The sequence below is a fragment of the Lissotriton helveticus genome, chromosome 7 (genome assembly GCF_964261635.1).
Source record: "Lissotriton helveticus chromosome 7, aLisHel1.1, whole genome shotgun sequence".
In the NCBI taxonomy this organism is placed as follows: Eukaryota; Metazoa; Chordata; class Amphibia; order Caudata; family Salamandridae; genus Lissotriton; species Lissotriton helveticus.
The window spans coordinates 1,248,215,232-1,248,240,346 of record NC_136068.1 but is presented as its reverse complement, the minus strand read 5'-3'; the positions used below and the strand labels follow the sequence as shown (position 1 = coordinate 1,248,240,346).

The 25,115-nt window shown below is 44.9% G+C and overlaps 1 protein-coding gene across 1 annotated transcript in view; it reads right to left on the bottom strand.

Moving 5' to 3' along the window:
- The window catches only part of CA10 (carbonic anhydrase 10 (inactive)), a 964,183-nt gene that overhangs the window by 24,605 nt on the left and 914,463 nt on the right, over window positions 1-25,115 (bottom strand). The window contains exon 7 of the mRNA XM_078650807.1: window positions 5,708-5,862. Within this exon, the coding sequence (XP_078506933.1) occupies window positions 5,708-5,862 (155 nt within the window). The remainder of the gene's footprint in view (window positions 1-5,707; window positions 5,863-25,115) is intronic.

Sequence of the window (25,115 nt, the reverse complement as noted above, 5' to 3'; positions counted from 1 at the left end):
GCTTGCAATGGCATATGGGTGGGGACGGTTGGCGGAAATGGTACTTTCCGGCGGCACTCACTCGAGACGAGGAGTCTTGTAAAGCGCTTCGGAAGGCAATCGGAGATTTCATGGCACTTAACCCACCCTCGGATACCTCGGTTTATGTGACCTGGGACGCGTGCAAGGCCTCCTTGCGAGGCACCTGCCTCGCCCTCAACGCGCACCTCAACAAACTTAGGAGGACGGAGAGAGAGGCCCTGGAAGCGGAGCTTGCCCTTTTGGAACAGGCACACAAGTCCAATCCCTCCAGAGTGACTCTCCGGCCATTGACGGCGGTGAGGGGGAAGTTGAAGGCTCACTATAATAATAGGGCTGAATACACTCTCCTCCGCCTCCGCCGCTTCTCCTACTCCCAGGGGAATAAGGTTGGGCGGCACTTGGCGCGGCAGCTCCGCGATAAACGCGAAAAGGACTACATTGGGGGAATCCGCGACCAGGCAGGCACTGTGCACCATGGTGATGCGGACAAAGCTGGCGTCTTTGGCCGTTTTTACGCCGCTCTTTATGCAGGTGACGTCCTCGACTCGGAGGCTCAATCTGCATTCCTGAGGAGTCTCCCATTGCCACAGGTCTCCGCGGAGTGGAACGACATGTTGAGTTCCCCGATTACCAGAGAAGAGGTTCTGGTCGCCATTAAGGCGTTGAAGCTCCACAAGGCCCCGGGCCCGGACGGCTACACCGCTTTGTTTTATAAGACGTTTGCGTCTGAGCTCTGCGACTTCCTGGTCTCCCTCTTTAATTCCATGGCGACGGAGGGCAGGACTTCTGCCACGATGGCCGAAGCGTTGATCACGGTTCTCCCCAAACCCGGGAAGGACCGTGCTGAGTGCACCTCCTACCGACCGATAGCGCTCCTCAACTTGGACGCTAAACTGTACTCTTCTATTCTTGCGGGGAGGTTGCGGGACTTGATGCCGGCTTTGGTGCAGCCGGACCAGTCCGGCTTCATCAAAGGGCGACAAACCCATGACAACTTGCGGCGTGTAGTCCACCTGATCGAAAAGGCTACTAGATTCCGTATTCAGGCGGTCTTAATAGGTCTTGGCGCGGAGAAAGCCTTTGACCGCGTCAGCTGGGGCTTCCTGCGTCATACCCTCACGGCTTTTGGGTTTGCCCCTCGCTTCCTTCAGATGCTTGAGGCCAATTTTAGCGACCCTATGTCGAGGGTGTTGGTGAATGGCCACAGATCTGGCAGTTTCCGTCACTCACGGGGTACGCGTCAGGGATGTCCTCTCTCACCACTCCTCTTCGCTTTAAGTATTGAGCCCTTGGCGCTTACGATCCGGGTACACGAAGGCATCTTGGGCATCCCCTTCGCCGGGGAACAGCATAAGATCTCGCTGTTTGCTGACGACGTGCTGCTCTCCCTTAAAGATCCGGAACTGTCATTGCCCCATGTTTATACCGTACTCTCTGACTTTGAGAAGGTTGCAGGCTTTAAAGTCAATCTTGCCAAATCATATATATTGAATTTGACTCTCCCGCCCGCAGGGGTGCTACGTTTGCAGGCACTTACCCCCTTGTCCTGGTCGACCTCTTCGCTGCTGTATCTAGGAGTGCATCTGACGCCTACTATAGGCGCCTTATTTTCGGCCAATTTTACGCCCATGTTGAATGTGCTTCGCGCTGAACTCGAGAGGTGGAAGCCCAAGTTCATTTCATGGCTGGGTAAGATTCATGCCCTCAAGATGGTCCTCCTTCCTAAACTTCTTTACCTCTTCCAGGCATTACCTATTCCGGTGGAGTTAGACTACTTTCGTCGACTAAAATCTATGATACTGAAATATGTGTGGCAGGGTGGCAGGGCGCGACTCTCCTATGCTGTACTCCGCCGTCCGCGTTCGGAGGGGGGGGTGGGGCTCCCGGATATGGTCCTGTATTATAAGGCAGCGCAGTTGAGAGTCCTTGTTGAATGGTCGCAACAGCTCTCGGAAAAGCATTGGCTCCATATGGACCGATGTGTGGCCGGCAGATCCATCTGGGACCTGGCATGGAAACCCAAGGCTGACCGCCCCAGGAATGCGTACATTAGCACCCCTACCAGCACGGTGTTGAAGGTCTGGGATACACTTAGTGGAGACGACCGGTGGACCACCTTCCCTTCTCCCTTTACTCCTATTCATTTTAATCCGGCCTTCCCCCCGGCATTGTCGGGCGGACCGTTTGAGGTTTGGAGGGAGGGCGGCTGCCGTGCTCTTACTCACCTATTTCACGGGACGGCGCCACTCACTTTTCATAACTGTATGCGAGATTACGGGGTGCCATCCACGGAACGCTTTCGTCATCTTCAACTCTTGCACTGGGCGACTTCGACTACAGTTGGGGACGCCGCTATTAGACCTCTGACGAAATTTGAGGCTTTCCTCCTCCGCACATCTGAGATGAAGGGGACGATTTCCTTCTTATATAGGATGTTACTTGATACTGCAGATTCCCCCCGTCCTCGCTACATGGACCACTGGGAGGCTACCCTGGGTAGGGATATCTCTGAACCTCTGGCGGGATGTGATGACGCATAACCACTCCACGAACCTCCGCGAGGCTCATTTTAAACTAATGTTTGACTGGTATCTATACCCGTCTCGGCTGCATCGGATATTTCTGACTACTTCGGATCGGTGTTGGCGGGGCTGTGGTGGCTTGGGGGACTTTCGCCACATTTGGTGGGACTGTCCCAGCATTCGTCCCTTCTGGTCCGAGATCCTGTCCCATATTAAAGACATATTGGGCTATCCAATTCCGAACTCCATGGACTATGTCCTGCTGGGGCTAAGAGATCCCTTGCTGGAACATCAAACGAGGGCTGATAAACGCATGGTGTGGCTGTGTTTGGGGGCGGCCAAATTGACGCTAGCAACTGCCTGGAAGAGCCCATCTGCTCCGGCCATTTCATTGTGGCATGCACGGCTGTGGCGCCTTTTGAGTATGGAGAGATTGTCTGATATATTTCTGGGGAACTTCAAGAACTTCATATTTACCTGGGGTCCCTTGGTGGGGTTCCTCTCTCGGGGTCTCCCCTCTGCAGTTTGCCCCCCGGCACTTCGTGCACTACACCTACACCTATTTCAAGTTTAACCATTCCGTGTGGGTGGTCGTGATGTATGGATGTTGGTCGCCACCTCCAGGGGAAGGGTGTGGGTGGGGGGGATTGGGGGACGTTGGGGGGTTGTAGTTACTCTTGTTGCGACGTGCCTCCATGTGGGAGTGTCCAGTGGCACTCCTATCTGACATCAGCTTACCTTGGAGACGCCTCTTCGAGCCCGATGGACAATCGTTATGGACTTGCCGCACTCATTGCTTTGATGACCACGAACATTGATATGTGAGGCAACATGTCTTAATTGTATGGGGGCGCTATGGCGGGGTTCTTGGCATCCCCTGTGTGGGAAATGTGACGTTCTGTCGCCTGTTATATGGTTCATCTCCTTCTTTCTTCCTTTTACTTTTCTATCTTCTCTTTCACTCTTGAGCAAATACCAAAAATAAAACTTTTACAAAAAAAAAAAAAAAAAGTTGAGAACAGCCTGAATATTAGAGTCACCTTCATAGTTTAGGTGATTTCAGAAAGATTACATGAATGCAGTGTGGATGAAGGAATGAATGTTAGTATACCTCCCAGTCCTTTTTGGGTAACGTGGGGCAAACGTGTTTGTAGATTTACACAAAATTGGGTGGTGTTTGTTGGGAGTAATGTTTACATTTGAAATTTTCAAACTGTAATTTATTTGTGTAATTATGTTACAAAATGGATAAGCATTGTACCTATGGGAGGCTTATTCTGTAACCAAAATGATGTAAGGATTGTAATCAAAGGGGTTTAAGTTGACATTTCCTCTATGTCTTTATACAGGTGAATCTTCTAGGCCATTCATTAAGAGAGATAGATATCTTATAGCCCTGAGGAAGGGGGCTTCATCCTGCTTTTTTACCACAGAAACGCATCAACTCCTGTCTCTTTTGGGTTACATTTGAGGAACGAGGAGTCGCATGTAAACAATGAATTAATGTCAATACTTTGATTGATTCCTTCAAATTAACCATTATGAATGACAAATAAATATATCTCATATTGTGTCCCTCTCTGATGTTTTAAATATTGTGTGAAACAATTATGTGTACTGTTTTAATTGTTATGTTGTGATTTTGTATAATGTATGTGTATTTGAAATTTAAGACTAAATTTGGATTACATATATTTGCTCTGGTTTTCCCTTTCAAAACTCTTGAGTGGTATTTTTTGAGTGCTTCTGGGTAAGCGAGTTGAAAAATTGATTACTAGTCTTCCAAGAGTAGTAGAATTTTCAAACCATTTATGGTACCCTGACTCTTGGAGTGGAGGGTTCGCTCTTGTGTTTCCACACACACTGGATTCATCACAGCTCTTATCTCAGGTTGGGGGAAAGCGAATGGGGAAGCCTATTGATTCTCCCCACCCACAACCCCCTTGCCTCCCACAAACTCATTCTGTCACCCATTGCTTCTCCATCCTGGCTCTTCCCTCTGTGTCGCTTTCACCCCTCCTCTTTTTTTTAACACCCAAAGATACAGTTTTGGAGCTTAGCTCCTACCTATTTGTTTTTTTCATCTCCAAAAATGAAAAGCTACCTAAACAATTTCACACCTCACAATTCATCTCTACACATTTCCAATCCACACAATTCAACACCAAACCACATAATTTGACTCAACAACATAATTACACAACACAATACATCCAATCCACACCACAGAATTATTCATCATGCCACTCAATTCAACAGCACACCACATAATTAAACTCCTCTACATACCACTCCCCAACTCAAAATACCATTCCACATAATTACACTCTGTAACACACAATCCCACTCCACATAATTCCATTACACTCCATACACTCTTTCCACTGCACAGCATGGCACATAATTCCACTACACAAATCCACTCCACTGCACACAATTCCACAACTAACAATTCCAATCCCACCCACATAATTCAAGCACACACCACATACATACACTCCATAAAACATGGGTAAAAGACATAGTTATTTACAACAATAGCTCTAACTCAAACAAATGTGAGACCTAATGCATTTCCAATGCTTGTTTCTTAAGCTCCCCCATCTCCTCTCTTTCATCCTCCACCCTCTTCCCGTTATTCTTTCAGCTCACTGGCATTCACTTTCCGCCCAACCCCTGCCCACAAAACAGTTGCTCTCCACCTCTCCCTGTAGTACTCTTCTTTTTAAGTTGTTTTTTTTTCTTTTTGGAGGGCCTGGCAAATTAAATTCACTGCTAGGCCACTCCTGTTTAAAAACAGGTTTTTACACGCATTAATCTGTTTCTTTTTTTACCTTTCCAAGATGGCTGACAGCAATTGTGCCTTAACAATGCATGAATTGAACTTGTGCGTGTATATATCATGCTAGCCCATCAAAGTGAAAGGAAGCATATGTATAATGACAATTTCTTTCTTTTCTTTTTTTATACTAATGCTGCATAGCGTCCATAAAGAGAATTTTTTCCTGCTTTTACCAGTGCTGAACAGCAGACAGTGACTTTCTGGTTTTGGTTTCCAACTGAAGTTACTGTAGTTGTAATATAGAAGGAATACTGACAAGAGATGTGATAAAAAGAAATCGAATTAAATGTAACACCAGTGAGTAATTAGTTTATTTACATACCTGCATCCTCGTTATGTAGATTGGTTTGTTCATTATTATCCAGCTTGCTGTTTCATAACAGGGTGGAATTGTCATTGACCCATCATACGTAATGAAACTAGAGGTCTCAGGATACATTTCTTCTATATTAAGTCCTTGCAGTAAATAGGCATCATCTGGAAAATAATGAAATTCAAACATTTAAATACATACAGAGAACTGAACCATTTGTTCACTCTTATATATAGTTGCATGCTTAAAGCAAAAAAAAATGTTGACACAGGTATAAGTGATTAAAAAAGTATTTTGCACGTAAAGCTCAATGCATATGCCTCTGCAGTTGCCATCTGCATCCGTTCATCCTTTCTCACAGCTTCCAAAATCGAGACCTGCGTTGTGAAAAAAGTAGCTAGTACCCGAGACTCTTTCTGTAGCACTGCCTCTGATTCATATTGCCCCACTATTTTTCTACCATTTTGTGTACTTATAGTCAATATCTTGGCATTCTCAGATAAACGCCCTTCTTCAGGGGAGGGATAGCCGCCTAATCCTTTGCTCTTTACAATATCGCATTGATGGAGTTATCTCTGTTTCTGTCATTGGGTGCATGAAAGTGTGGGGGCTGGTGGCTGACAGGTGACAGTTGAGGGCCGTGGAATACCACCATGCCTGGACTAGTTAACCATATGTAAAGGAAAAGGAAAGTACATTGTTCCTAACATACTGAGAAACACCCACAGTATGTTAGAGAGATTAGAAATGAGGGTGCTGATAATGTAATCCCCTCTTGCAATACATTCCCAGTACCCCCAGATGTTGATGGAAATTCCACCACCTGCTACTGGCAATAGCAGAACGTCTACCAGACCATTCACCACCAAAGCAGCGTCACTCATTAAGAAGAAAGAAACTTTGGAGGAGGCCTCATCACTACCATGACAGAAAACTGGTAGGATGGCGGTGCTATATGAAAGAAAACGAAAATATGTTGCAGAGGTAGAAATCTTTCCAGCAAAACTATAAATGAGTCTCTGTGTTTTTGTAACAGATAATCACATAAATGTTACAAACTTTTGGAAATCTTTTTCATTCTACACAACCAAATCTCATCGTTCTAATGCATATTTTTGTGTTTCTGTAAGATACATTTATTTAATTACCGTGTTACAGGAACACAACATTTCCATTCCTGAAGTCATATGGCAATCCTAGATCTCCAATTCTACTGTAGTAAGGATGTGAATGGAAAGTTCGGTACATTTCAGATTTTCAATTATAAATATATCCATCCTTTTGCTTTCCTTCTTGCAATGACAACTAATGTATCAAAATTAGAACCTATTATTTGCCTTTGCTGGAGAGAAAGTAAACTTGGAAATCATTTGAGTGGGCTTTACAAGGTGGGCCCAAAGTTGCTGCCACACTCCATTTTTAGGTCGAGCTTACAGCTCTTGCAGGTGATCTGTTGTATGGACTTTGTGGGGTCTGACTCCTTCCCCTGCTTTGGACTCACTTTCATCTGTGTCATTAAAAAATGGTAGCCTGCAAATGGGGAATATTGCAGCATGCCCCTCCTTTTCTTTCAAGTCAACTCACATGGAGTATTGCGGCGGGAAGAATCAGCGATGCGCATGCTTCTCGGTGCCTTGTTTTCTAATAAAACTCATTCATCCAACATCGGCGGGGCATGAGCACTGACATCAGGAGAGTCAGTGTGATTCTTTTTTTTTGTTTTCACCCTCAGCTGCTTTCATTTTGCTATTGGCGCCACATGGCTTTCGGTTTTACATCTGCTTGACTGTAACTTCTTTAACCATGTGACCTATTAGCCACCTGTCTATCCTACCAGAGGTTTAGAAAATAGACTTTCACTCAGGGGCTCCAGTAGAAGGAAGATGCACAGCTTCTTCATAGTATATGAAGCTCGGCCTTGGGGCGGAGGGGTGGGGAGTCTATCTGGTTGAGAAAGAGGTGCAAACTGCCTGCTAGCCGAGGTACTCTGGCTCAGCTGAAAGATCACGTGGTAGGTAGACTCCTTAGACAGGATGGCAGCTGCAAGGGGTGAGGCTGGTGAAACACTGCTGTAGGTACGACGATGGGGGTGCCTTGTTTGGCATCATATGCTATCATGCATAGAGGGTGAGAGGGACACTGGTACAGTAATACGTGTTAAAAAAAACTTTAAAATACATAGGGTACTTACAACAGAATGCACAGAGTAAACAGCAAGCCCTCCCAAGCATCGCTGGTGAACAACAAGTCACATCACTTGGTACAGCGAGAATGGAAACACACAGGTAGGACAACAGACATGGGGTAGAGGATTAACACATCACAGAAATAGCAAGGGGTGATCACCAGCTGCAAGTAAGGGCTGTGTGTAGTAAACGTGTTAAAGATAGCATGAGCTGAAAGCCATTTTGTACTTGGCAGCCATCTTAGTTAGCCATGTGCTTGCCATGTGCTTTCTCCCTCTCCCAGAGCCTTGCACATGCTCAGAAAGGCCTAGCTAGTAGAATGCACCTGCTCCTAGTATAGAACTGTCCGGCTGTTCTTACTTATGTGTTGTTTAGTCTCCCCTCCCACTTTGTTGAACAACCACATTTTGTATACCCATATTAGTGAAAACTGGCATTATGTGCCAGGACCTCCCTTGGTTTTATGCTGACTATGTAACCTATGCATATATTATATAAGGCCCCTGTTCTCTGTGCTCCTTAGACAGGCTCCTACGGTGGCCTGAGGGTACCGTAGGACGCAGTCTCCCTCATCTGAGGTTAATAAATGCATTGTTTTTATATTACAGCTTCCGTGCCAATTTCTTCTTTGTTGGTTTAAAGGACCAGGTGTATCAGTGAACCCCTTAGAAGGTTTTTATTTCTTCAAATGGCACCTGAAACGTGGACCTCATTGGAGAGGCGGCTATCCAAAGGAGTGGTCTTGAGAGGAGACAATAATCTACTGAGGAGGACAGGACAGGACTCTACTAATGAGGTACCCTGCACACTGAGATTCTCTGTTTCTGCAGCCCAGTATATACCCTGATCTGGCGCTCCAGGAGGTAGCCGCTCCCGACTGAGAACCTCTTTGGTGTGAGTATTTTAAAACGACCGATAGGTCACTCGGAACTTGGCAGTGAGAGGCTGGAGATTTGTTCTTGGTAAGGTCGTCGACATGTGCTTGACTTGTATTGGCCAATAATGTGATTATCGTGATTTGTGTGATTATATGTAAATTGCAATTTATGTAGGCACGTAATGAGGAGATTTTTCTCTAAATTGTGAAAACTTGAACGGCACACATTAAGTTAAGTGCCACTTGGTGAATAGTAGTGTATATTCTGCAATATTCTTGGCATGCCTGTTCTTAGCACACATCGTAGAATGTGTTGCTTTCTTGGAGGTACCATTATGGAACTAGAATGGAATCAGCCGGCTCCCCTGGAGGGGATACCTAAATAGGTTTAGGTATATTAAAAAACGTATTTCTTCCTTGGTGACTAAGTACCCATGAATTTAAATATGTACATAAAAAAGGATCCTGATCCGTGCACTTTAACATCCATAAGTAGTGATATGCAGAGAGCTTTTTGAGTGTTCTGCCAGCCAAAACTAGCGAATTTGGTATACTTTGGCTTCTTGAACATGGAACAGTCTTTGGGCTGTTTTCTGTGCAGTCTTTTGGGCTACTTTTGAGAGCTTTTCTTGTAAATATGACTTACAATTAGTATTTACAGAGAGTTTGGTTTAAGTACAGTCTGTGGGCTGTCTTTTGTTTCTGTCCCAAGTGTTGATTTGTGGGTTAATTATGTGTTTAAATGTCTATGTGGTTTGTGATTTGACATCGGTGGTAATTGAGTGAGTAAGTAGTGTTTGCGCTTTTTGTGTAAGAATGGCTAGCCTTAAACTCGCTGTATTGCGTGTTCTGAGTGTATGACCCCTTCCGAAAATGTCTGGAATGAGCTCAATGTGTTTTTTTAATCTTTATTCTGTTATGCAAAATGTCATTTAATTAACGACATATTAAATAAAACATCCAGAAATGAATTATATAACATATGCTAAATAGCTGCACACTACCATTAAAATTAACAAAGTAATACACTATAGATATGTGCAAATTGCCACAATGATACAGATAAAATTAGAATTCACATTCAGTTAAAATACGCCTCATTCAGAGGAAGAAAAACAAAATTGTGTGCTTTGCAATAACTATGACTAAAATACAAAATGGTACAGCATTTTCCTTAGATACATTGTATTAGATATTAAAGGGCATTCACATCATCTGAGTGAATTTGTTGTTGCTGAACTAAACACGACATTATCAAAATGATAGACTTTGACTGCCTTGAAATGCCTCAGTTTTTAAATAGACTGTGACTTCCTTACTTTCAGCACCAGAGAAAAAAAGCATCTGTGTTTAAACTGTCTCCCTGAGAAGAAGCTGTTTGACACAACAAATGAGGATTAAACTCTGTCAGGACCTTACAAATACAGAAAAAGGTTTTTTTTCTCATGAGAAAGGTGCAGAAGTTGACGCCGGCTGGTCAGAGCAACAGCTGCGTAAATAGCACATGGCTATTCCTGACCGCAGGCCACAGAGGGAAAATGCTGCGTCAACTAGATTTTAAGTTAGTGTTAACCTGGTATAAAAGCCTGCATTACGGACTGTTGATTTTAAAAGTTACAATAGACAGTTTAATGTTTTGGGATAACAGAGAAAAGATTGAAAGTAGGGATTTCCTTTCTAAATGCCTTTTTACATAAGTACATCTGTGGTTCTGATGTTAAATAATAACTGTCCTTTAAAAAGTGGCACAGACTTTTCACGTTTCAGTAAGGCTTCTGTGCCTAGGGTTATAAATGAATACATTTTAAAGGCAAAAAGGAATGAGGCTTGCTTTTCATATGTGGAACCATCAAAAGGATTGGTGTTATTAAAAAATAAAAAAAAATTAAAAGAAAAAAGGGAATTTAGACGATATGAAAAAAAAAATCATCAAAAATAACTGCACTACAAATTTTTTTTGATCTCTATACTGGCTAATTTTCATACTGTGAACTCCTAGCATCAAAGTTGAATTTAAGCAGTGATGTACCGCAATGGGGGGAACTAAAATGTAAATTGTCACTTTAGAGTATGTCTGTATTGTTTTTCTCTTTTCCTCAGAATTTAGTAAATGAACACAGACTTGCTTAGCTGCTTAAATAGTGTAATAGGTCCAGGGTTTTTTATTCTCAGATAGATGAAGTGGTTCTTGGGTGCCTTGCTAATATATGGGGAGTCCCAAGACTAGGAAGTATTCTGAGACTATCCTCTCTGTTGATAGATTATTTGTAGACCTTTTGTTCTGTCCACCGATATCTGCTGCCTTACAACTATTGCCAGAGGGGCCCGGACATCAGATCCAGCCTGGGGAGTCAGCACCAGTCCAGCTTGAGGCCAAGGTGAAGGTAACCAGCACATGCGTTGCTGACAACTAGGCCCTCAGTGAAGGCGGAAGCACTGGGATGTGAAGTGTGTACCCCTGCCACTGTCTTGGGCAAAAGACGGGGTCACAAATCAGAAAGAAGAAGTCGTGGATCAAGTTTTTAATGCCCAGCTGAGAGTCACGGACCGACTAGAACGTAAGGAAGATGTTTGCTTGAGGAGACAACTTTTGAAACATAGGTTGCTTCAGAGATCCCAGCATCAGGCCTCTGAATCCTGGTCCCAAAGTGAATGAAAGTTTGCACTTCTGTTTGTTGATCAAGAGATACCTGGGCACACTGGATACAATTTGTGGCCCCAACAAAGGAGCAGTGCGCCAACAGGGCAATGCCGGAGTTAGGGAAGGACTTGAGTATAGGGTACAGGTGCTGTGCCCTTGGTGCCTGCTAGATCAAAGTGTAGAAAACTGGTGCACTGTCTGAGAAACTGGACAGGATCGTTGAAAGACTTTTTTCTTCTTAAACTAGGCTGTGATTTCTGAGTTGCGTTTTGTGCAGCTCTACCGTGGAAACAACAAGAGCCTGTCTGTGAGGCTCAAACGGACACAGGGAGAAGACTCCCCTCTGGATGGTTGTACAGCGGCTTCAATTTCAAAATGACAGGTAATACACCTGTTGTAAAGTAAACCTAAAAATATTTCACTAAACGCTAGTTGCTTTACTGGTTGTAGGATGGAGTAGACCATGCAAAACATTTCTGAAAACAATTGGCTTGTTGTCCCACAAGACCATAAAACAGACATACAAACATTCTAAACACCGTCCCTTTCATTTTATTTTGGCTTTGTTTCATTTTTTTGCAGTTCATTGACCTTTTATAGCAGACCATCTGGCACTGCTTAATTGCCCCATAGACAGGGTCACTGGAATTATGCATCAAATGAGGGACAAATTAGGCAGCAGGATTGAGTAAATTATGCAGTGAGAAAAGTAAGCCTGGGCGTAGTAGGCGTAGTGGGGCTACGCGAAGCTACGCGAAGTGGACCAGAAACTACGTCCACCTACGCACTTCGAGTAGCCCCACTACGCGCCACCCGCCTCCCTCCCGCCCTCGCTAAATACCACCCGCCTCCCTCCCGCCCTCCCTAAATACTTAAATAATGATTTTAAAAACAATAAACACCACTTACCTTGTCGGCTGCGTCTCCGGGGCTCCCTCTGGTAACCGCGCCGCCATCTTGGATACTAATGCGCATGCGCGGCCGCCCGCGCATGCGCATTTCTCGTGAGAAATGCGCATGCGCGGGCGGCCGCGCATGCACATTACTATCCATGATGGCGGCGGGGTTACCAGAGGGAGCCCCGGAGACGCAGCCGACAAGGTAAGTGGTGTTTATTGTTTTTAAAATGATTATTTAAGCATTTAGGGAGGGCGGGAGGGAGGCGGGTGGCGGGCAACTTCGCTACGCCCACGGAGTGGGCGTAGTGTTGCCTGCTACGCCTACTTCGCAAATGGCGAAGTAGGCAACACTACGCCCACTCCGTGGGCGTAGCGAAGTGCTACGCCCAGGGTTAGAGAAAAGGCAAATTATGCAGCATGATGCAGTACATTGGGTAATAGTATTACCTAAGTCTAGGTAAGAGGGATAGTAGGGAATGCAAGCTTCTGCCAACCTCTCCGGTTAATGGGGGTAAGCCTCTCATATGCGGACTAATTAATAGCCGCTCCCTAGTTAAACATCATACAGAGATATCGATGATGATCGAAAACTTGAAAATGGACGCCCTATTCCTAACGGAAACATGGACCAAGGCTGAGTCTGTGGTGGTACTGGCTCTGGCATGTCCAGGTGGTTATACATTTTTGCATAACCCCAGAGTAGTGGGTAGAGGGGGAGGGGTGGGGATGATATTTCGGGAAGAGTTGAATTTTGTGGCTCTGAAAGAAGATATAATTGAAGGGATAGAACTTAAGGGGTTCTCATTGCAAGAAACAAATGGTAGCTCATTGACAGAACTGTTATGCTATAGGCCCCTAGGAGACAGTACACAATTTCAAACCTTATTCGATACTATTACGAATTTAACGCTCTCACATTCTAAAATGATAATTCTGGGCGATTTTAATCTGAGAGATGATGTGAGGCTCAGTAGCCACCTCAGAGATATGAAACATATATGTGCGAATCTCAACCTTCAACAGTTGATAAATCATCCTGCCCACCAGGGAGGCCATATGCTTGACCTTCTATTTGCCAATCAAGATGAGACTGAGGTATTTCACATAATCCCACAAAACTGGACTGATCGCTATTTAATCCTCTTCAATATTAAACAATTCTGTCCTGAGGACCAAGTTAACCCCCTAGCCACCTATCGGAGAGGGAGAGAATGGTCCAAATTAGAGAAAATTAGGACTTCTGAAATCCCTTTGGGTGTAACCTATTTTAGCCCCACTGCCACAATTGAGGAAAATTATGACACCTACTGCACCTTCATAACTATCATCCTGGGCCAGGCAATTCCAGTAAAGAAACTAAAGAACAGGAAGAGAATTTCAGCCCCTTGGTATACTGAAGGCCTGAAACAGCTACGCCTGACCTGCCAGCAGGCAGAGAGGAAATGGAGGAAGAAGTATCTGTCTTCAGACAAAAAAGAGCTGAAAGTAATACAACTGAAATATAAGGAGCTTATCACTAGCTCTAAAGCAGACTTTTATGCCAATTCCATTATACAGGCGCCAAATGGGACGAAAGCCCTATTTAAGATAGTTAAGAAGCTTTCATCACCAACTTGCCTCAGTAACAAAGTGGTGGCCTCGCACAAATTGTGCGATGAAATTGCCTCCTACTTTAATGAAAAAATCATCAAAATCATTGGTACTTTCCACCCTATGGGTAGCAATGACGTAGCTAATAGCTCCAGTGAGATGGAGGATAAGAATCAGGAGCAAATAGTGACCTTAGACAACTTCCAAACTCTTACCGATATCGCCTTTAATAACTTGCCGTGTATCGTGTCTTCGGGCTCCCCAACGGACACCCTGCCCCATAAAACTGTAAAACATTTGGCCAAGGATCTTTTTCTTGGTTGCGAAAAATTTGCAACCAATCTCTGGAGGCTGGAATAGTTCCGGAGAGGTGGAAACAGGCGGTGGTGACTCCTCTGATTAAGAAACCCTCCCTGGATCCAACGAATCCAGCAAATTTCAGACCCATCTCTCTTCTGCCCTACCCAATTAAAATCATGGAGAAGGCAGTAAGTAAGACACTATCCAATTTTTTGGAGGATAGTAAAGTCTTCGACAGGGACCAATTTGGGTTCCGCCCAGGGCATGGGACTGAAACGGCTTTGGTTACTATGTTAGACAATTTGCGTATGCGGGCCGACAACGGGAATGCCTATGTTCTAGTGCTTCTCGATATGTCGGCAGCTTTCGATACGGTAAACCACTCCATCCTAGTAAAGAGACTGGAAAGGATAGAGGTGAAAGGGCAGGCTCTGCAGGCAGTGGCTGCGGTCCTGTCTAACTGGGAGACATCAGATGGTGTCTTTGGCACCGTTCACCTCTAATAAAACCCCAGTAGTTCATGGGGTACCACAGGGCTCAGCGATCAGCCCCATACTCTTTAATATTTACCTAATGCCGCTGTTTCCCATTATTAAATCATTCGGAGTCGATTTAATTAATTATGCTGACTATACACAGCTGGCCTTCTCTTTGGAAGGAAAACACGCAGTATCCATGGATCCTTTCCAACAGTGTATGCGCTGTACCACCAGCAGGCTCTGAGAAAACTCTTTACAGTTCAACAGTGGCAAAAATTGAGGTAGTGTATTGCTCTTCCGTTAAGTTGTCTAACCATATCCCTCTTGAGTTTAGGTTAAACCCGGAGGAGGAACCACTGATACCAGTTAGCACAGTACGTAATTTGGGGATTCTAATTGACGACAATCTCCAAATGGAGTCACAGGCCAACCAAACCGCCAGGGTGTTTTCTGTGCTGCGCGTGCTGCGTCAGATACTTCCACTACTGCCAGAAGAATCGCGCTCAATGGTAGTGAGAAATACAGTGCTTAGCAGGCTGGACTACTGCAATTCCTTATATTTGGAAGCACCAAAATATATTTTTCAGGGATTGCAGAGGGTCCAGTCTGCAGCAGGGAAGATGGCACTAAATAGACAGCGCAGCTCTTCATCCACACAGGCTCTGAGGGAGCTCCATTGGCCGCCTATCAAGGAAAGGGTCCTTTTTAAGTCATTATGCCTGGTGTACAGAGCGGTACATGATCTGGGCCCTATTCCCTTGCAAGACAGATTTTCTTGGTATTATCCTAAGAGACAACTTCGCTCTTCAAGTGCCAGCTTGCTGGTAACTCCTAGATTTAAACAATCTAGGATGGGAGGAAGGGCCTTTAGTGTGACCGCTGCTCTTCTCTGGAACAAGCTCCCCCAGAACATTAGACAAAATGACTCTCTGCTCGAGTTCAGGAGGAACATTAAAACATGACTCTTCCCTAGGGTCTGATTCATCTTCCTTTAAGATGTCTGGAGCAAGTTGTAGAACGGTTACTCTCTCGGTCGAAGCGCCAGGATACCCGTAGGGTGGCAGATTTCGCTATATGAGAACTCTTTCCATTCCATTCCATTTAGTCAGGTTGAAAACTAAAATGAAGGGAGCTATATTAAAGGTGTTAACGCTTAAACAACACCTTTAAGTACAGCTCAGTGAATTAAACTGTTTGAGGATTTGGGCTAGGCACTGGGTGATCAGAGAGGATGTGTATTTGCTGTTTGCTTTTTGTATTGTGTAGAAATGCAAAAGCATAAACCAAGGAAATTGACACTGTGGAATTGGTTTGGTCGACAGCAGACCTTCCCAAGTGCGGAGAGTCAGCATCTAACAATTAATTACAGGAAAATGGTATTTGGAATGTTAGATTTGACAGCTTTACTGTGTTCTTCCTCCAAATATTTTGCCTGCTTGCCTCCTATGTTTTGTTAAATCTTGAGGTGAGTTACTTTCTTACTGTAGCTTATATGTACGTGAATAATTCAATTACTGGCAACGATAATTAACATTCCTGTATTACATTGTTTATATAATGGGTGAGACAGGAGGGGAGGGGACAGAAGGCGGGATGCAGATATTACCTCAATATTCGTTCTACTTGCCCCATATTTGTGACTATTTTTATTGGGGAGCCCCTTGCCATATATACAGTCTTTTCCCTCATCATGCACAAGTCCATGTCTGTTTTCCAGGCTTCCACTGAAGGTGCAACACTTGCGCCCCACATTCTGGCCCTGTTCAGGTCTGTGGGTTCCCAGATATTCAACAAGGTGAACAGCCATTAATACACGGCTGTGTGTATGCATGCCATAGCTTCGCAAGCATTACTACGCATGCGATGTAACAACGCATTGCCTTTAGTACGCATGCTGTTACATCGCATGCGTTGTAACGCCTTATGCGTAGGGGGCAGACGCCGCTCTTGTAGGTTGTCATGGTGGTCATTTGCTTCAGTGAGGATCTGAGGGTGTGCTGCTGGTGCTTTTATGGGTCTGCTGCTGCTTTTCCGGGTGCCACTCTCTGTGCCTGCCATCCAGCCCCCTATCAGCTTTATATCCTGCCTGCCCACGACGGAGGAAGCCAGAAAGCAGGAAGCAGGAAGGGGAGAAAATTGGTACCACACGTGTTTGGTAGTAGGGAAAGGACTGGAGCTAGGGGCAGGGTCGTGCTGGGGGTAGTATTGTAGGGTTTAGGGTAGTGTTCTGATGTTAATGTAGTGTAGGGTACTGTTTTAGGGTTTAGGGTAGTGTCATGGTGTTGTGCAGGGTAGTGTTTAGGAGTAGGAACAGGACTAGGGCTAGGGGCAGTGTCGTGCTGGGGGTAGTGTTTTCGGGTTTAAGGTAGTGTTGTGGTGTTAGTGTAGTGTAGGGTAGTGTTTTAGGCTTTAGGGTGGTATCAGGGGTGTGCAGGGTAGTGTTTCGGAGTAGGGAAAGGACTGGGGCTAGGGGCAGGGTTGTGTTGGGGTAGTGTTTTAGGGTAGTGTTGTGGGGTTAGTGTAGTGTAGGGTAGTGGTTTAGGGTTTAGGGTAGTGTCGGGGGTTGTGCAGGGTATGGTTTGGGAGTAGGGAAAGGACTGGGGCTAGGGGCAGGGTCGTGTTTGGGGTAGTGTTTTAGGGTTTAGGATAGTGTTGTTATGTTAGTGTAGTGTAGTTTACCATATTAGTTTTTAGTGTAGTGTTGGGGGTTGTAATGGGTAGTGAATGAGTGTAGGGACCAGAGTAGGGGAATGTGTATGTTCGTGCAGGGGGTACTGATTTAGGGTTTAGGGTAGTGTTGTGGTGTTTCAGTAGTGTAGGGTAGTGTAGTATTTTAGTGTGTTGGTAGTGCTTTAGTGTTTTAGATGTGTCGGGTAGTGTATTTCTATTTATTATTGATTGTAATGTTGAGTTTTAAACATTTCTTTTTTTAATATGACACGTTATTCCGCATACCATTTTTATTACTCTGCAAGTTTTTACTTTGCATACATTAACACTTTCAATGTAATGGTATGCAAAGTAAAAACTTGCGTAGTAACGGTTATTGCTAAGTAATAACCGCGTAGTAATAGCATGCGAAGTAATGGCATGCGGAATAACGTCTCGTATTCATTCAACAAGCATCTTTTGACATCTAGCTCCATTCGTGCCCCAAGGACTTCGTTCAAGCTAAGGTGAATGCCTTTCCAGTAATCCTCAATATATGTACACTCCCACAATATATGTATAAATGTACCCTCTTTCTTATATTGCCTCCTGCACCCCAAATCTTCTCTACTGCCCATCTTAGCTAGTCTTGGTCCCGTAACATATATCCTGTGGAGGATCTTTATTTGGACCAGTCTGAGTCGAGCTGAGATCGCAACCTCTCTGGGGTCACCCACCAATCTTTCCCAGGGAGTCTAAGGCATTATTGATCAGTTTTTTATATGTTAAGGATATCACTTTTGTTTGCTTATAGCCATCTAGGAGCCTGTCTTCCAGGGGGAGGCCTCTGGGGGACTCCCTCTTCAGAATCTGTGATGTCAGAGCGTGGCTCACTTGTAGGTATCAAAAATGCTCTGTGTCCGCCATCTCATATTCTTTTTGTAGGGTGACGAATGGTTTAACCCCTCCCCCTCCATAAGTCACCATCCCTGGAGATCCCGATTATATCCCATTTATCAAATCCCTTAGTCTCTCGCAAGGTGCCCAGCTGCTCTGAATCCCACAAGGGAGTGGCCTGAGTTATTTTCTGCCCTCAACCCATACTTCTAATGGCTGCGTGCTACACCTGTACTGAACGGCTGGTGGGTCCCGTCAGGTGGAATTTTGTGGGTTTGGAGTAGAGTGCCATATTTTACTTCCCACCTGGTAAAAGCCGTTTATTCATTCTGTAGCCAGGGTCATCCCAGTGCCGATACGTGCATTGGTTGATGGCAGTCAACTGGGCCACCCATAGTATTTTTTAATGTCCGGGAGCCCAATTCCCCTATCATATCATCCCCTCACCAATGTTGGAAATGATGTACGGGGATGTCCATCCCAGAGTCTTTCTCCCTGTGCCCTCTCCACCTCTTTAAAATAGCTAGCCTGAACCAGGTTTGAGAAATTTTTCAGGGCATAGAGGAAGCATGGTAACAACATAATTTTAAATATGGCAGCTCTTCCCAGTAACGATATTGGGAGAGTCTTCCAGTTTCCTCCATATCGTTTTAATCATTGCAGCAGGGGCGGTGTATTACGCTCATAGCTAGCCCTAGGGTCAGCTGTTATATACATCCCCAAGTATTGAAATCCTTTTTTTGCTTCCTGCACTGGGCAATCTTGTGGCAGGGGAGGAAGCCTTCCACTGAGGACATAGATCAAAGATTTACTCCAATTAGTTGTGTAGATCAAGTATTTGCCAAAATGTGTAAATATTCTAAGGACTCTGTGCAGCGACACCCTAGGTGAAGCTAAATACAATAGGAAATCATCCGCATAAAGGGAAATTCGGTCTTCCCAGTTTTCTGCCCATTTCAGGCTCGGATAATGGGGTCTCTATGGATACTGGCCATCAGGGTCTCCAGAGTCAGTGCAAAGAGTATAGGAGACAGCAGGCATCCCTGTCCAGTGCCTCTACCGAGGGAGAAGACCACTGATTTCTTATTTTTTACAACCACTTGTGCTTGAGGCTCCGAATATCAAAGTTTTACCAAATTGATAAAATTTGGTCCGAATCCCAGCTTATCCAGTACCGCAAAGAGGTACAGCCATTCTATAGTGTCAAATGCCATAGTGGCATCCAAGGACACCACTATCACATCCTCTCCTTTAGTTTCCTGGCGACCTAACATACCCATTAACCCACCTCAGGTTTAGTGCCATATTTCTGTTAAGCAAAACCCCGATTGGTCTGGGTGTACTAGCTTACTGACAACCCAAACCAGACGGACGGGCAGTAGTTTGCCCAATATTTTGGGCTCAGTGTTCAATAACGAGATTAGTCTGTATGAGGCACACCTATTTTTGGGCTTACCTGCTTTCTATATAGTTATCAGTGTGACCACCCTCTGATCATGTGGGAGCCTACCAAAGTCACAGCTCTCTTCAAACATGCCTCTCAGATATGGAGCAATTCTGTCAGGTTTCAATTTATACAATTCAATTAGCAGATCATTAGGGCCCATTGCCTTTCCAGATTGAAGGCATTTTATAGCTTGGGCAACCTCATCGTTAGTTATTCACTGCCCAATAGTTTTATACCTTCAGTCGATAGACCTGGGAGTGTTAAGTCTACGAGCAGGGCTTTAGAATCTTCTTCCTTGAGGGAGGTATGTGTTTGATAGATCGTGTGGTAGTAATTGGCAAATTCATTGGCTATCTCCTGTGGATCTACTAACACTTCCCCTGACTCTGTAACCAGAAGCTCTTTTTTGTCCAGCCAGGCCAATAGTTTACCTGCCTTATCGCCTAACTCGTACAGTCTACCTGCCTTGTCTGTACTCAGTGTTTTGGCAATGTCAGTGGCTATAGTTTTATATTCCCCTCTCTTGAGTTTTAATGTGTGGAGTCTTTCCTTCTCCCCTGGTCCCATTGCTTCCTCCTATATTTGGAGAATCTCTTGCTCTAGTCAAACTAGTTCTTTAGTTTTTTCTTTGCGCACCCAGGCAATCTGGGAAATTGCCTGTCCCCTCACACCTGTTTTGAAGGCCTCCCAAAGTATTTGTGCCAACTTTACCGAATCTTCATTTTCCTAGAAATAATGATCAATATCTGTATAGATTTTCTTCTTGACTACCGGATTCCGGAGGTACCAAGAGTTAATTGATGCTATTCCGCATACTCGCTTTTCGCCAATTGCTACCCTGGCCCATAGTGGTGAGTGGTCAGAAATACCCTGAGCTAAGAGTCGGATTTCCTGTCTATTCCCTATCTGACCCACCGGGGTAAGAAGATAATCCATACAAGATTATGCGCCCCTGAATGAAAGGTGAACTGAGTTTCGCTGGGGTGATGCACCCGCCATGCATCAACCAGCCCCAATGCGTCTAGAAAGTTGGGAAGCCATCTTTGTGTGGGTCCTATGTTCCGGGGGGATACCAGTCAACAGTCCTGGTTACAACAGAATTGCCTGCCACCAGGCACCCCTCTAGGAGTGTTAACATAATATTACCTAAATCTCGAAATGTCTGTCCCTGCAACCCCGGTGGAACAAATATCGTAACGATTGTGAGTGGTACTCGATCCCACTGCCCGATACGGTCGCGTATCTGCCCATTGTATCTGTCCAAGTGTATTTGGGTGACATTGGGAAGGAGTTCTTCATCATGATGCCCACCCCCTTGGAGCCCGTAGTGAACCTGAATGAACAACTAGACGATATACCCACCTTACAGGTGTTGCCAATGAGGTAAGGTTTTTGGAGCAGCACCACATCTGGGGTATGTCTCTTAATAAAATGTAGTACGATACATAGCTTTAATGTGTCCTCCAGCCCACTGACATTCCAAGACAGGAGCTTAAAACTTTTGTCCCATGGTGTTCCCATCTTTGTAGTTAGAACTATCTGACTCCCTCCCTGCTGTCGTCGCACTGTCTGATAACTCATGAAGCAAACCAACTCTAACCCAACTAACCCCCTCCCTGCTCCCCTGCACTCTGGACGTCAAACTGCCAATTACCCCAACCATGCAGAGTGCCTGTCGCCCCAAACAGTAGATTAAAAGTAGAATATACTGGGGGGGGGTCACTACCCCGCCATCTACCCATAATGTATACATTACATAAGGATCGGCAAGGTAGTTCAAAAAGGTTAATTAGACACTTAGCATGATGATTGGTAGTAGTGTCTGTCAGCAAGGCACTGCCACTTCTCAGGCCCTGGGCGCTTGCCTCCAATGTTTGTTTTTTGGCATTAGGACTCTGAGCACTTAACCACTGCCAACCAGTACTAAAGTGCATGTGTTTCTCCCCTAAAACATGGTTTGATTGACTTATCCACAGCTGCAAAAACAACAAATGATGGACAGAATGCAGAACAATATCATACATTCACCCCAGTACAGAGATCTGGGCCTAAATCTATTGCTTTTTTGCTCACCATGCCATTCCAGTTTCAACCCAGTCATATGCAAATCAATCTTGACCCTGTGTATGCAAATCAATCTTGACCCTGTGCCCAACGGGATTAGTCTAGCCTGAACTGCCAGGCCAGGTCCTCCCTGGGCTGGAAACAAGCATCCTAGGACCTGTTTCAGGGTTTCACCCCTCTTCAGCCAGGGCACAGGACCCAAGTCTGGGCATACCCCTCCCAATTGGGGTGACAAATGCAGAAACAACAATTGATGGACGGAATGCAGAACAATATCATACATTCACCCGGTACAGAGATCTGGGCCTAAATCCATCGTTTTTTTGCTCACCATGCCATTTCAGTTTGAACCCAGCCAAATGCAAATCAGTCTTGACCCTGCACCCAATGCAAACAACCCAGCCCAAACTACCAGGCCAGGTCCTCCCTGGACTGGAATGAGCATCCTAGGATCGGTTTTGGGGTTTCACCACTTTTCAGCCAGGATAGCTTGACTCCAGTGGCATAGAGAGCATGGGACCCACGTCTGGGCGTACCCATCCCACTCGGGGTGATAAATGCAAAAAGAACAATTGATGGACAGAATGCAGAACAATATCATACATTCACCTCAGTACATAGATCTGGGCCTAAATCCATCTTTTTTTTGCCTACCATGCCATTCCAGTTTGAACCCAGCCATATGCAAATCAGTCTTGACCCTTTGCCCAATGGGAATAGTCCAGCCTGAACTGCCAGGCCAGGTCCTCCCTGGACTGGAAACACGCATCCTAACCGGTTTCAGGGTTTCACCCCTCTTCAGCCAGGATAGCTTGACTCCAGTGGCATGGAGAGCACGGGACCCACGTCTGGGCATACCCGTCCCACTTGGGGTGACAAATACAGAAACAAACATTGATGGACAGAATGCAGAACAATATCATACATTCACCCCAGTACAGAGATCTGGGTCTAAATCCATCATTGTTTTGCTCACCATGCCATTCTAGTTTGAACCCAGCCAAATGCAAATCAGTCTTGACCCTGCACCCAATGGAAACAGTCCAGCCAGAACTGCCAGGCCAGGTCCTCCCTGGACTGGAAATAAGCACCCTAGGACCGGTTTTGGGGTTTCACCCCTCTTCAGCCAGGATAGCTTGACTCCAGTGGCATGGAGAGCACAGGCCCCCGTTTGGGCATACCCGTTCCACTTGGGGTGACAAATGCAAAAACAACAATTGATGGACAGAATGCAGAACAATATCATACATTCACCCCAATACAGAGATCTGGGCCTACATCCATCGATTTTTACTCACCATGCCATTCCAGTTTGAACCCAGCCATATGCAAATCAGTCCACAATTGGCATATTTAAGTTATCTATAAGTCCCTAGTAGAGTGCACTACCTGTGCCCAGGGCCTGTGAAGTAAATGTTATAAGTGGGCCAACAGCACTGATTGTGCCACCCACACAAGTAGTACTTTAATTATGTATCCGGCCTTCCACTGCAAAGCATGTGTGTGCAGGTTCCACCGCCATGTCGACTTACTTGGCATTTGTAACCACCACAAGCTAGATGCTAGGTAGCCAATAGAGCAGAGTGCTGTGTAATCAAAAGACAGGACATGTACTTTGAAGTTTTGCATGTCCTGGTAGTGAAAAACATTCGCATTCGTGTTTTACTATTGTGAGGCCTACCCCTCTGATAGGTTAACATTGGGAATTCCTTATTTAATTTATAAGCTGAAATTCCAGATTGAGAAGGAGTAGATCTGTAATGTTTCATATCACTCAAATGGTAATGATCAATCCCCTTTACTAGTAAAGATGAATTTATCGCTACCCTTTTAAAAGTGCCTATTTCAGAAATAAAAGAAACAGTGGTCCCTAAGTATTAGATATACATACTATAGTCAGAGAAACATGATAGTTCCCAGTGATAGTTCATTTGAAAATTAACTTTTATTAGTATTGAAAATTAAATACAACATAAGTAGCAAATGTACTGCCACTGGGGAAGTTCCAGAACAAGTGTTAAAAAGTACAAAACAACATACAGACAAAGAAAGAAGGTGTGACCAGTAATTATATGTAAAATAAGGGTACCTTATTTCAGAAAGAAAAGCATTTCTGCACCCAAATGAAAAGTTTATACAGAGTCTAGCGGTTTAAAGTGTAGGTCGACGGCGTTTCAGCCCCTTAACAATCTGGGATCATCATCAAGACAACAAGTAATTTGCCTGAGTCATAATTTAATAGTACAATCAGAATTAACACTGCAAGGGGAAGGCCTCTATGTAATCCCCGATCCTTTTAATAGGGTTCAACTGAAGTCCGATGTTGAATCAATCGTTTGAGCTGTATGTGTGGAAATCAGGGTCACATCATGGCGGACAGTAATGCCAGCTGTGTTCGTGAACTTGTTCTGGAACAACCCGGCGTGGGTACATTACCCATTTTTTTAAATATTCTTTTCAATACTAATAACATTTCATTGTCAATTAAACAGTCACTGAGAATGATTATGTTTCTGTTAATATTGTATGTATATCTAATGCTTATGGACCACTGTTCCTTTCACTTCATAGTACTCTTGGTCCCTAGAGATTCATGGGTAACGCTTGTGGCTTTGACATTTTTTGGAGAAAGAAGGCATTTTTCTGCTCTTAATCCTGGGTGCCTACAGCCTGTTTCCAATGCACGTCTGTGGTGGACTTTGTGCATTCTCTCTAGACAGACACACACAAAGGGACCTTAAGTGTCACTAGGTGGCCATCCACATCCTGAGGGGCCATCCTAGGCAGGAGGGCAGGGGAGAGCTGACAAACCTGAATAGTCTGGGTCCTGTCCCCACACAAAGGGTTGCATACCCACCTGGAGTCAGTCTGGAGCCAGAGCTGGGAGGGAGGATCTCTGTGCAGTTCAAAGCTCCTCTTTAGAGTCACCCCACTTTAAAGGCACAAATGAGTATAACTATTGAATCTCTGACCCCCACCAAAACAGACACTTCTGGACCTGTGAAGAACTCTGCCAGGAGGAATGACTGCTGTGCTGCTATAAGAACCGGCACTCTGCTGGACTGATTCTCTGGAAGAACTGTTTTTCTGTTGTGCTGTACTACTTCCTGCTCCCTCTTCACTGCTGAGGAAGGACTGGACCCATCTCAATTCTACCCAGAGGGACCCAAGTGCATCCTGGCTTTCCCCCTGTTGTAAGTCTCTGGGACATCAAATACTTCTCATCCAACTGCAACGGCACCTGGAAGTTTACTTGCTGCAAGTCTTGCCCTGCCAAGTGGTTTCAATCCAGACCTGGACCCTTGAGAGTGAGTGTAAAGTGCTGCAACTGCTAAAAATCCATGCATTGGCGATGCTGCACCTATTGGAACTGGTACATCTATCTGTA